The sequence below is a fragment of the Rhododendron vialii genome, chromosome 2a, assembly GCF_030253575.1.
Source record: "Rhododendron vialii isolate Sample 1 chromosome 2a, ASM3025357v1".
Classification (NCBI taxonomy): domain Eukaryota; kingdom Viridiplantae; phylum Streptophyta; class Magnoliopsida; order Ericales; family Ericaceae; genus Rhododendron; species Rhododendron vialii.
Window position 1 is genome coordinate 28,503,413 of NC_080558.1, and position 14,438 is coordinate 28,517,850.

Sequence of the window (14,438 nt, forward strand, 5' to 3'; positions counted from 1 at the left end):
AAAGACATCGCTATGAATGAACGAAGTGCTCCCAAGTCAAAAGAACTAACGCAAAGAAATTTAACAACAAGGTAAGGAAAATACCCCACACAACTGATGTCTCTGAAGGCTAGAAAGTGGTAGGATGTGAGGAATTAGCCACGGTAATTGTAAAGGCTCTCTGCCCACCACGTAACCCTCGACCGGAGGTAGCCTGATGGAACTGTGTTGTTGTTGTTTTGGTGTACGTTTATGCTGCTGCACTGAGCCCGACTCACCATGCACTCCCGGTCCTAGAGGACAGTTTCTCGCGATATGACCAGGTTCGCCACAAGTATAACAAGACCTATTAAGCAATGGAACTCCCTTATGCCCAGACGAAGTAGGTGGCCTAAAATTTGACTGGTTCTGCAAAGGCTGATTCGGTTCTCTTTGTCTTTTCCTCCCATATCTCCCAAAATTCCCCTATGTCATATTCACGTTAATGGTTAGTTGCCTTGGTTCCCAAATCTTCGTCTTCCTTTGTGCTTCCTTTGGTATCTCAATGCTCCTTGCGCACTCAACGATCTCTGAAAACTTCACTTTGCATTGGGCCATTACCAATCTTTTCACTGTCGAATGTAAACCCTTCTCGAACCGCCTACACTTCCTTTCTTCTGTTGCTACTAGTTCTGGTGCATAACGAGACAAAGCTTGAAATTTCCATGCATACTCTGAAATGGTCATATTCCCTTGCTCTAATTTCTCAAATTGGTCTCTTAACTGCTCACGACATGTTTCCGGAAAGTACTGACTCTTAAAGAGCTCCTTGAACTCAACCCACGTTAGGTTTTCCTCATCTGGCTCATTCCCTTGGTTCATCGCCGTAGTCGCCCTCCTAGCATCTCTCGTAGCTCCTAAAATCGATTCCCACCACTCATTCGCCTCACCGACAAGCTGACAAGCTACTATACGGACCCTCAAGCATCCTCTGTGATCATTAGTGCATTGAAAATTTTGCGGATCTCAACAAGCTAGTAGTTGGCCTTTAGGAAGTCATCACCCTCCCCGTCGAATTGCGGCGGTTTATGACGACAAAACTCTCTCATTGCTTCCATGGCACGGTCATTTTTGTTAGCCCTAAGTGCAGGATTCAGAAGGTTCGACGCTGCCAATGCCGCTACAATTTCCCTAGCAAGATGATTATGTCCGACCCCCATTCCTGGATTTCCATGCGGAGCTTCCCCATGCTGACTCACCTCATCCTCTAATGGCGTACCCCAACCAAGCCCACGCCCTTGGCGATCATGGTTTCTGATCCTATCCCGTCTATTCTCTTGTCTTGGAGGCATCGTGCTACAAAAATTTAAAATACAAAACAATCAACGACAACAACTACAACTTCACCGTGAGATCAAGTCTCCAACTCCCCCAACACGGGTCAACAATGCGACAATACTCTACGATAATACGGGTCAACAATGCGACAATACTCTACGTTCTCGTAAATGCAATGTCACATAGTCGAATGAATGTTGCTCACACAAGCACACACATGCAATGATTTTTTTTTTTTTTTAAGATTTTGAACCCATGAGACTAAAGTCTTCCCACGGTCTCAAGATATTCTAAACCTATGCTCTGATACAAAGTTGTCACGCCCTCGATTTTTAACATAAATATTAAAGGTTTTCCATAAATAAAAATCCTAACAATAATACAAATATTACCCAAAAGCCACTTCTATTTCCCTTGTTCGCAAATCATTTCCAAACTTACATCCTTGGCCCAATGGCCTAAAACCACTAGATCACGTTAAAAAAAAGTTAAGAGTTTACATGAATCCTTCATTTAATAAAATAATAATAATAATAATAAGATTACAATTCCTTCATCCGAAGATAAAGTTTATAAGAGATGCAAGATTAACTCTCTGAAGTCGCTTTCAAAATGTGGGATCACATGCAAGCACAGCAACCCATGTCACAGCCTCTGATTTGTACCTGAAAAATGATAGGTTGAGCTATACTAGCCCAGTAGAAAAATCTATGCTAACTTTATGTATATATGAGAAGACAAGTGCGAAAAGAAGGAGATCACGTCGATAGACAATAGCAATTAGAGCCAAATATGAATGTCAAGACTTCTAAGAACTCAAGGAATTTCTCGCATTAACCCTTTTTTTTTTCTCGTGTCACATCTCATCATTTAACACATCCTTACAATTAGATTCTGTTTATAGCCTAACATGCGAATGCCTATGCCGGTATTCCTCAACGTGTCACACTACGGTAGGTCATCTATGCCTCTTTGGCAAACACTCTACCAGATGAAAAATTGAACGACAGATAATAATAATAATAGCGTAGTTAAAATCCCACACGAAACCTGTTACTACAAGTCACCATACACTACAATGATATCCCAAATTCTTAGTTCAATACAACCAACATCGCCCTTAGAGTCACCACGGCTTTTCCCGGGTCTTTTCCCTAAGTCGGACTGGAAGAGAGTCACTGTGGCTTTACCCAAGTCTATTCTCAAATCCGCAGAGCAGTTGGGTCACCACGGCTTTACCCGGGTCTATTCCTGCATTCACAAGGCAGTTGGGTCACCAGGTAAAGGCAATTGGGTCACCACGGCTTTACCCAGGTCTATTCCTATATTCAACGTATACTGTAACACCCCCAATTTCAGGGTACGTTAATAAGGCATTTATTACACAAATAAAGAGAGTCTGGTTCATTATTACATCATAACCTCCATGAGAGTACTTTCATTACAAAAGGGAGGGAAACTAGGGTTCCTAACTACAGCTCTGCCTGCTCCTCCATCCTAGCCAGCTCTTCTGCTCCAAAAGCCTCTAAGGTGCACAGCTCACCTTGATCATCTACAAAGTCTGACACATTATACCAGCATCGCCACTAGTATAGTATGTCAGGGTCACCTAAGGTAGCACCATGAGCTACGAGAGCTCAATAGAATAATCCATACCCACTAACCCTTAACTTACAAGCCGTAGATCATAATACTAATTCCACATAATACATGCGTATTTAACAAAACAATTCACAATGACACATCCACATTCGCTAATCAACTATCGTTTGTGTCCATGGTTTTCTGAGTTTCTCCTATGCGACTCGTCGTGGACCGTGTCACCATTTTTCCATTTTTCTCCAAATCATCATTTTCAAAATCGTTTTTACACACCCAACCTCGGTTCCGCCGCTCCGAGTTCCCGAGTATCCACACAATGGTTCTGCCTCTCCGGGTTCCCATTGGCACACAAAATTTGCATTGGCTCCTCTCCACGGATAACCAAGCCATACCTCGGTTCCGCCGCTCCGGGTTCCCGAGGATCCTCACCTTGGTTCCGCCGCTCTGGGTTCCCATGGGAACGCACACAACCTCACAATGGTTCTGCTGCTCCGGGTTTCCATTGGCATACACACACACACACACCACATAATGGCTACCATGTCCGGCCATTATGTAGTTTCAAAAATATTTTATCCAAGTCAAAAACACAGCTTTTCGCTAACCACACCCTAGGTGTCATGTTTCTACTTTCTCGGTTTTCGTGTCTCGTTTTCATGCATGGACTCCGCGGTAGGACTTTTCACATAAGTACACATAAATCATTCATTTGGAATCTTGAAACTAAACTAACAAGATCATCCAACTCTATATTACTCAATCATGCTCATAACCATCATAAGATCAAACTACGAATACTCCTTAATCAAGTTAATATTTTCAAAATCCGTTCTTTCCTCCTTTGTGGGAAGTTCAACACACATATGTTTGATGAACTGAAAGTCATTTATTCAATATAATAATACTACATTTAGCAAAATAAGCTTACTAACTATCATGCAATTCAAGCGTACAAACAACATACATATTTCTATTTATACTAAGGGAAAGTAGATAGGGATATTCTACTTTCTAACATACGGTTCTTATACGTAGAGTTAGGGGACAAGGGGTTCTACGTATACTTAGAGATAGGGAATAAGATGATTCTACATATACTTAGGTTTAGTGGACAAGAGACTCTACAAGATCGTAATTTCATTTCAAGATTTTAGTAAAACGAACTTGCTAATTATTTCTAATACTTTAACTTGCCGTATCATAAGCAAAAATAGCTAAAGTTATACTAGGGAGAATGAGTAGAGATTAATCTACCTTGATCCGAAACTAGTCGGGGCCGAATAAGCTAGTTGGAAAATTCTACGGGTGGTGAAACTCGCAAATTTGGACCAAACTTTGGATGGCAGTAACTCGGTCAATCTTTAGCCGAATATGATCGTTCTTGGGTCGAAATCGAAGCTCTAGAAGCGCTCTACAACTTTTGTGAAGGAAGTTGATCCTAGAAACTATTTTAGATAGGAGAAAAATGGTGATAAAGGAAGAGACAGTATGCTGTCTGGAACTGGAAATCCGAGATTTTTACTGAACTTCGGATGTCAGTATCTTTGTCATTTCTTGACCGATTAGGGTGGTTCTTGGGTCTAACTTGAAGGTCTTGAAGTGATCTACAACTTTCCCGAAGGGAGTTGGTTCTAAGAACTACTTTAAGCAGGAGAAAAATGAGGATTTGCGAAGGGCAGTAGGCTGTCTGGAAAACGAAAATGGTTTTTAGAGAGAAGTTGGAGCAAGGAGTGAAGGTGTGAGTTTTAAGCTTGGAATGGCTTGGTATTTATAGGCCAAGGCTCCTTCCTCTCTCTCTCCCATCCGAATCTCTCTCTCTCTCTCCTATCTTTGATTTCTTTCACTTGTCAAGCTTGATTGAAAGCTTGATAGGTTAGGTTATGGGTTGCTTGTACAACTCCTACCTAGTTCTTAGGCATGCAAGGCTAGATTTGGTACTTTGGATTGGATTATGGAAAGATTGGTGGAGAAAGTAGGATGGTACAAGGTTTTATGTTGGTAGATATACAAATAAGGACAATGTGAAGGGATTTTGCTTGAAGAAGTATACAACCCAAGATTGAAAGGATGTAAGAAGATTATGGTGAGTACAATCCCATCTTTCTTCCTTTTCCTCTCTCTTTCTCCCTCCCTTTCTCTCTCTCTCTAGGCCAACTCTCTCTCTCTCTCTCTCTCTCTCTCTCTCTCTCTCTCTCTCTCTCTCTCTCTCTCTCTCTTGTACAACATATATGAGTATGTATATAAATATGACTAAGTATATAAAAGTACACAAGTACTACATTTCCAAATCAAGATCTCTTATTAAAATAATCCAATTTGGCACATGTTCCATTAAACTAATAAATTATGTACTTTAGGAAATCTAGGCTTTTATATAATATGATATATCGGGGCGGTTCCGGGGACACCCAAAAAAACACCTAAAAAAACACCTTATAGTTTTCGATCAAATTTTGATGATCCGAGCCGCTCAATGTGATCAGAACGTGATTTTAAGGGTACCCGTGAGAAATCAACAAAAAAATGATCGGGAAGGGCTTGATCTGAACAGTTTCGAACAGTTTTTTATTGAACAGTTCAAGTAAAAACTGCTCAAATGAAGCATTTTTCGGTCATTTTTTTTGCTAGTTTTTCTTGGGCACCCTTAAAATCACATTCTGCACACATTGAACGGTTCGGATCATCAAAATTTGATCGAAAACTATGAGATTGAGATTTGTGGTGTTTTTTTTGGTGTCTCTTGAACCGTCCCAATGATATATATATGTACCCATGTAATCTAGGTAGATTTCCAATATCCAATAAAAAATTATAAGATCTAAATTCTCTATTAAAATAGTCCTATTAGGCACATGCTCCATTAAAATATTAGATTATGTACCTAGAATATCTTAGGGTAATATATTATATAGTACATACATATATATATACATAAGTATATCATCCCACGGGAAATCTAGGAAATGATTTAATTAAATAACCCTTGTACTTGTTGGCAAGACTAATGCTATTATCCAACAGATAATAATTTCCCTAGCGGTTAATGACCAATGGATAAAAGGGTGAAGTAATATCTACTTAAATAATACTTATATGACATTTTAGGCATGTGTATATATAACTATATCTTTGTACTTAACAATCTAACATAGATATCTTTTTAATGGAAAGTCTATTGTCCAATGAATAAAAGTTTCCCTAACTTTTATCGTCCAATGGGTAAAGATCCAAGATGACAAGCATGACTTGATTATATATATATATATATATATATATATATATATGTATATATATATATATGTATGTATGTATGTGTATATAACAATAACCTAGGTCCAAAAGGTTTCATTAGGGTTTGAAAGGTTCAAAAGGTTCAAGGAGGTTCAAAAGGCTCATCTAGGGTTAGGAGGAAGTAACTAGATGAATTGGTAGTTTGGTCTCTCTAACTAATTGGTTAAAATCTAACTATACTGGCCAAGTAGAATCTCTAGCCAAGAAATATAATTTTAAAAGATTAAAATCTAATTATGACGGATTATTAGAAATACAAAAGGAATTTTTGGACGCGAATCCAAGTATAAAAATAAAATTTAAATTTTTAACGAAATTTTTACTTACCAAAAATCAGGGTTCTTACATATACTCACGATGCAAACCTATCGATACGACTTCATAACAGGGTCTATTGTATTACAATCATTAAGAGGGCAACACCCACATTCCAACGAGTATAACAATTACGCCCATCTCGCATTAACATAACTCATATCAATAATAAGTCATCACGTCACCATTTCTAACGTTAGTTTACCGATTAACCATTTCACCTCGCTTTTTCCATGATCGTCAACATTTCACAATTATTGTTCATGTGTCCTCGTACCACATTTCAATCAACACTCATCCTAAATTCATAACTCAACCTTTGTGCAATATTTTAGGTCTATCGAACTCATTCCTAAGTTGTGACAACTAACCACCCTCCACTTCTATAGTCCTAACTTTTTGCATACTTAACATGTCAATGTAATTTCGGTGGTAATTAAAAGATGACTTCAAAACCTCGAAATCGATATATCATACGCTCGAATTGGACATCGGACGAGGAAGTTATGGCCATTCGAAGTTGGGCAAAAACCCAGAAAATGACAGGGACAGCAGAAAACGAGGCAGCTGACACACCTTCACTCCTATGATCATAACTTTCTGTGTACTTAAAGTTTTAAGGCGATTTTGGTGGCCCTGGAAATCTGACTTCAAGATCTCGAATTCGATATATAATTTGCGCGTTTTTGATATCGGACGAGGAAGTTATGACTGTTCGAAGTTGGGAAAAATCTCAGAAAAACGGGACAGCAAGAAGATTTTGGGGATTTCAAAGGAATTCAACAACAAATCTCAATACAATGATCAATAGCAAGTCTTAAACACTATATCAACTCATAAACACAAAAAATTAGTTAGATTTTCCTACCTCAAGTATCAAAGCCGAGATCAAACAAAGCCCTGGCCTCCAAAACTTCAAAATCAGCCGGTTCCTCCTTCCCCAAGCTTGACCCACGAAATTAAGGCTCAATAATGCGTATAGAGGGTAAAATGTAGATGGGTTTGTGTAGGTTTCATGTTGTTTTGATGGGTTCTTGAGTGAGAGTGGAGGAGAGCCGAGAGAGAGAGAGATATGTGAGAGTTAGAGTAAATGTGAGAGAGGTGTACGTGTGAGTGTGTGGTGTGAGAAGTAGGGTATATCCTTTCACGAACACGGCGCACCGTAAATCCACACCGTCTATCTCGACAAGTTGTACGTTTACAAAGAAAAAAAAATGGTCTAAAAAATACGGGTCTCTACAGCTCTGTTGATTCGAGCTTGAATACCGGAATCCGTTGATTTGTGCCCAAATACCGGAACCGTTGATTCGTGCCCAAATACCGGAACCGTTGATTCGCTCAGGAATACCGGAGGATTTTTCTTAAAAATTCTTTTTCCAAAACTAAATTTCTTTCTTTTCAAAACTTTGATAGCATCAATCATTTATTTCCTTTTTCAACAGTTATAAACCCAAGCAATAAACCGTCCAAACATCAACATGGACTTCTATAATCAATCATAACTTCATTTATCAAGCGAGACATTCAACTGTATTACTACGCCTTGCGTTACAGTGAATTCTCTCCACCTGGGTTTCCGCATTACCACACATTACGTTGCGAGCCCTCTAGAGTCTCCGCATTACCACACCTTGCATTGCAGGACCCTCAATTCAAAATTTACAACTCACACAAATACACATGCATTATCAATCTGTATACAAGATGACAGCACTTCACAAGGTCACATCCTTTCATTCATCATCACTCAAAGTATTTTGAACTTCTAAACAAGTCCCTTTTTTTTTTTGGGTAAACACTTCCCATTGTACATTGATAAATACCTTAAGTTCACATTATTCCTCAAAATCTATTACAACGCCCTATGTCACGTACCGAACCCACAACGACTCCACTACATACCACCCGCTTGATTCTAACCGAGAATGTTATAGAACAAGTGCCAAAGGAACCTAAGGAGGTCAACAAAATGAAGCACGAGGATACAAGTTCCCTATTCTCATTCGAACTACTAGACAGGTCCACGTCAACCAACGATACCAACCGCCCCCCCCCCCCCCCCCCCCCCCCCCCCCCCTCGATATACTGTTTATAGCCTACGATATTCGATAAAAACTCTGCAATACATTTTCTAGTCACTATTACACTAGGATTACATTTTTCAAATGTCAGGGGAAAAGGACAATCAACGAGTCATTTGGAGGCGAACAATTGCGTTGGAAGGTAATTTAAAAGTGATCCAGGTGTTTTGGAAATGATCGGAGATCAAACGAATACAAAGGGATCATCACGAGGCAAAACTGTCCAAAACAAGGGAGGGTATCGACACCCCGAGATTTTTTAGCAGATTTTAGACATCCATAGGCAAACCCAATGGCAAACAACTAATAAGGCATGATTTAAGTACATAAACACATAACAAGAGTAAGAAATCCCTACCAAAATGGGTTTTGAGCAAAACCCTAAGTACACACCAAGCAAAGGTCCGTCAAAAACAAGTTTTTCCAAAGCAATACACAAAGATCTACAACCTAGATTATCCAAAAATATGATCAATGAATGGATCCCAGCTAGGGTTTGAGAAGAAAGAGAAAAAGAGATACATAAATCACGAACCTTACCTCCATTTGGCGTAGCCAATTTTCTTTTCTTTTGTTTTCTTTTTCCTCCTCGGGTATGCCCCTTGTAGGCTGTATATTCGGTTGCCTCTTTTTAATTTCAAGCTGGTTTATCCACACAAAAAAACTCGAAACCTGGTTGATAATTGAAGGATTAACACATAGATCTTGAAGATTTGTTGGTGTTTAGGGTGCAAATCCAAGGATTTGGGTGAGAGGTTGAAGAGAGAAGGAGAGGCGATTTTAGGGCTTGGTTCGAGGTCTTGGAGTGAGAAAATAACATAAGGGGTCTATTTATAGTGTCTGAATCGCGTGCTAAATTTTCAGAAATTTCTTAACAGGTACCGGTACTAAGCGATTTCCAATACAGATACTGGCACCCCAAGATGCCAAAATAATATGACTTCTGGACACTGGGTACCGGTACTGCCTGGGGAAAATTTAAATTTTATAAGCGGTCATCAAATCGAACCTCGTTCGCTACCAACACTTCCAAACATCATTCTAACACCGAAACTCAAAGTTTAACCATCTACCGAATGTCCCATACAATATGACATGCCGACCCGTTTGATCACATCAATTAAACAACCAAAGTAAATCAAAGCACAATTTTACTAAAAATGAAATTATTGCACGTGTCTTCACAGGCCAACAACTGATAAAAAAGGAACCAGCGTGCGCGGGTAAACCACTGCAGCATGCAGGTTTGAGCCCCCTGACCAGTACTTGGTTTTACATTTTCTTGGTTTTGAGACATGTTTAGAAAAACCCCAGGGGTACTCCATTGCAGCATATATGAGTAATGAAATACAGCAAGCAGTTTTATCAAAGGAAAGCAATAAAACTAGCTTTTCACATGCTCACAGTGATGTATAAATATATAAAAGCATAAAATAACTAGACACCAGTTCCCATTCAAGATTTGTGTGCGCAGCCAAGGGTTGGCGTGCGTGCTTATGAACGGCGCATGCTGGTTTTAGTCAGAATGGTTTTTGAAACCCTGCTACTTTTAGGGTTGGATTGGTATTGATTACCAGCCTTGACCCTTCTAGCCCCCCTCAGGGATCAGAATAGAAAGTAGTACAAAGGTGTTATACCTTTGGTTTTTGGGTTTGAAAGTAGTTTGTGTATGGATGGGTGGTGTATTGCTTGCTAATGTCTTCCTTTGGTAAGGAAGAGATGAACAAGAGATTAGGGTTAGGATTTTGTAACCTTGTAATTTGATGAACCAACCTCTTGTATGGAGTATGTAGGGGGTATTTATAGAAGGATATGAAGTGTGAGAGGGGGTGTAACCAGCCATGAGATGGCTGGTTGGCTTGTAGTGAAAGTCTCCCTCTTATTAAATGAGAGGGGAAAGGTGATGGGAAGTGTGTGAGAGAGGGGGAATATCCCCCTATCCGAGGATCTCCTTCAAACGAATAAACAGGGTCATGGGGTGCCCTAAAAGTCCTGTGATCATGACTGAATAAAGGTGATGGGACGGGGTTTGACCAACGTGCGCAGGTAGTTGACTTGCGTGCCGGGTCCAAACTACCCTGCCCTGGTCAACGGTCAAAACTGACCAATGACTGACACATGGCAAATGCGATGCGCACGTTGGTTTTGGACTGGCGTGTGCAGGTATGGTTTTGGCGGAGGCTTTTAGGGTTAGGTTTAAAGGGGTTTAAACGCTTGAAACTCAAACACACTATTATTCCCAGGGTGTTCTTGATCTTTTCATCATCGGTGAATCAAATACCGTAAGTAAACTAATCTGGGAAGCCCTAGCCTCGTTGAACTTCAAAATCAAAGAAAGCTATCCTCCAAGCTTGACCCAAGTGTTAATGTAATTGGCAATTTTCGGATGCGACAAACCGTTGGAGTCTGTATTTATTCTTTTTCCATTTTGGGTTTGGGAGGTGATTTTATTTTGTCTAGATTAGATACTCCGCCCATTGGTTCAAGAGTTGATCACGAAGGCCGTGCCGTGCATTTTGCTTGGAAAGGTATATGCATCTCATGTGCAATATATTCATTAAAGCTATTCAATGTCTTAATCTTTTATGAAATATCATTTATGCACTAACCTTATATTATTGGCCTTGTTTTATTTGAAGGAAAACTTTGTCTAAGGCCTTTTAAGTGCTTGCTCCTTAGCAATGCCTTACCAGACTAAGGCCCTGCACGCGTGTTAAGAGAGTCTTAGTAGTGCCTTAGCCGAGTAAGGCCCTTGTGTCCATGCTAAAAGCGCCTTTGTAGGGCTCTCTAGGATTTTTCATGCTCGGTCATATATAAACTTGTTTTTCATTATTCTAGGGTATACATGAGATATAATAGCCCCCTTTAGGGAGAGAAAGCATTATCTCCTTTGCTCATGTGCCTTCATTTGCATTTGGATGAGTTGAATCTAGCATTCAATCATCTTTGTTCAATCTAGAAAAATACTTTGATGATCCATGTATTCTCTCTAGATTGATTCTTTTGCGTAAAAACTTTGATTTTACAAAATCCATACTACTTGGCCGGATGATACCAGAGCCGTGGTGAACGAAGATCAAGGCATTGGACTCGTGGTGGCTATGGGATCAAGAAGGAGTTCGGGTAGCTACATCAAAGTGGTAGAATTAGGATAAGCTTTTGGGGTAAAGTTGTTATTCTTCTCTTAGCACTTTGTAAACCTTTTGATCTATAGAAATTTTGGTAGTTAGGTCGTGGTTTTATGCTTAGGGTGTGATTGACCCTAAGTAGTTTCCACATATATCTCTGTGTTTTGCGTTCTTTAAATTAATTGCTCTTAACTTATATTATCAATTTGGATAGCATTGGCATGGAGTTTGGATAGTAGCTTGAATTGTTGGTTGCTTTAAATTTAAATAGGTCGTTCTATTCACACATCCCCCCCCCCCCAGGACTTTATAGCGCATTAGGTTATTTCAATTGGTATTAGAGCCAGGTTGCTCTTTGTTGGTATAATTACCTGAGTTTGATTCTGTGTTTGCGCTATGGATCGTGATAATCATATGGAGGGTGCTTCTAATTCCCGACCTCCTTATTTTGACAGTAGTGACTACCCTCTTTGGAAAACAAAAATGAAAAATTATTTAATATCCCTTGGCATTAAGGTTTGGAGATCCGTTTTGTATGGCTACGAAGAACCTACTATTGATGATGCTACCACTAAGGAGATTAGAGTGAAAAAGGAGGCCGAGTGGGGTTCCTGTGACATTACGAATTGTGAAACTAATGCCCGTGCTTTAGGAGCCATCTTTGGTGCTATGTCTAGAAATGAAGTCATACATATATCCTCTTGTGTTACGGCCAAAGAGGCTTGGGACATTCTTCGTACATCTCATGAGGGAATAGAGACCGTTAGGGTGTCTAAGCTTCAAATGTGCACCACACGATTAGAACAACTTAAAATGCATGACGAGGAACACTTTGATGGATTTATCTCTAGGTGAGCCTCTTTCCGATCTTAAAGTGTGTCGCAAAATCCTTAGGTCACTTCCCGAGAGGTTTAGAGTGAAGGTCACTGCTATAGAAGAACGTACGGATGTCGATAAGTTGACCTTTGCTAAGCTTGTAGGAAAACTCCAAATCTTTGAGATCAACCACCTCTCCGATTTCAAACCCTCAAAGACTACCTCCAAATCTAATACCAATATAGGGTTTAAGTCCGCTCGTGAGGAAACCTTTGAAACTTGTGAGGATGAAGATGATATAAGTGACGAAGAGGTTGCCATGTTTGCTAAGAAATTTCAGAAGTTCTTTAAGAAAGGAAACAATCTAGGTAAGCCTTCTAAGCCATCATCTAGCTCGAAGAAAAATGTCTTTGGAAATAATGATAAGCAATTGTCTATTGAAAAATCTAGAAAGCCACAAGGAATTCAATGTCATGAGTGTCATGGGTTTGGACACATTCAATCCGAGTGCGCTAATACTCTTAAGAAGAAAATGAAGAAAGGTCTTAAAGTTACTTGGGATGATGATATTGATGAGGATGGTAGTGATAGTGGTGGTCAAGAAAATGGTGAAGGGAATTCTCGTGTATCTGTGCTTGTTGCCTCTCTTGAATCCACGGAGTCATCTAAACTTCCTACATTACCTATTACGTCTAGTGTTAAGTCTTCAACAACTAGTGAGGAGGAAAAAGAAGGTGATAAGGATATAGGCTCAATTCATGAAGCGTATGATGAGATGTATCATGAGTGTCTCACCCTTAAGAAAAAGAAGAAGGAGTTAGAAATTGAGCTTAAGAGGATAGAGAAAGAAAGGGTGTTGCTTAGGATTGAGTTAGATGACCTTAAGAAACACAATGCAAATCTAGTTGAAAATTTTGACACCGCGGAGAAGGAAAGAGTAAAAGGTTTAAGAGACGTTGAGAAGGCAAGATCTAGGATTTGTGAGTTAGAAAGAGACCTAAGTGAGGCTATTGAAGCTATTAAAAGAAATGATTGTGGAGCCACTAGGATTGCAGAGATGACACGCACTTTTAGAGATAAGAGTGGTCTAGGTTTCATAGATCCACCTTCCCTAAAAATGGAGTCTAGTGACCCTAAGAAGAAAATCATGTTTGTAAGTGCTAAAACCATAGTGAATCCCTTCTCCTTTAGCAATGCTAACTCTAGTGAGAATGAGACACTTGTGAGTGCTAAGCCCGTAGCAAATTTACCTTCAACTAGCATCTCAAAACCTATAGTGAATGTGTTACTTGAGAAGAGAGTCCTCACCTGTCATCATTGTGGAAATGAGGGTCACATTTGACCGAAGTGCTATCGCTTGAGGAGAGAGCTTCAAAAGAAAGGTCAAACTCAAAGACCTCAAAAGCGATTCGTTTCTCGGGGGCATTGTCCTTGGTCAATCCACTATGGAGAGACCTCGTAACACTTCTCCTAAGCCTTCTAAAACTCAAGACAATGACTTCTTTGCTCAATTGAATGATCTTGCGACTCAAACTTCTCATATTGTGAAAGAAATTAACAAATTGAGTGTATTTGCTAAGATTTTTTATGTGAATGCTCTTGCTCGTGATAGAAACTTAAATGGTAATTCGCATACTCATGCTCGTTCTAACAAAATATGGAAAAAGGTTGAAAATGTTTGTCATGTTGCACACATCGCATATAGAGCTCATAATGCTTGCATTTGGTATCTTGATAGTGGTTGTTCTAGGCACATGACCAGGGATAGAAGTATGTTTACCATGCTTGAAAACTATGATGGTGGTCTTGTGACACTTGGTGATGGTAAAAAGGGAAAAGTGGTAGGTAAAGGCACCATTTCAACCCCCGGTCTCCCTACTTTGCATGATGTTTTATTTGTTGATGATTT

The 14,438-nt window shown here is 39.6% G+C and overlaps 1 protein-coding gene across 1 annotated transcript; it reads left to right on the forward strand.

The window, feature by feature from the left end:
- The first annotated feature begins 12,109 nt into the window (after positions 1 to 12,109).
- LOC131317378 (uncharacterized) lies at positions 12,110 to 13,871 on the forward strand. Its single transcript, XM_058346934.1, has 2 exons — positions 12,110 to 12,564; positions 12,608 to 13,871. The coding sequence occupies exons 1-2, from the start codon at positions 12,110 to 12,112 to the stop codon at positions 13,869 to 13,871; spliced, it is 1,719 nt and encodes a 572-aa protein (XP_058202917.1).
- The last annotated feature ends 567 nt before the right edge of the window (positions 13,872 to 14,438 follow it).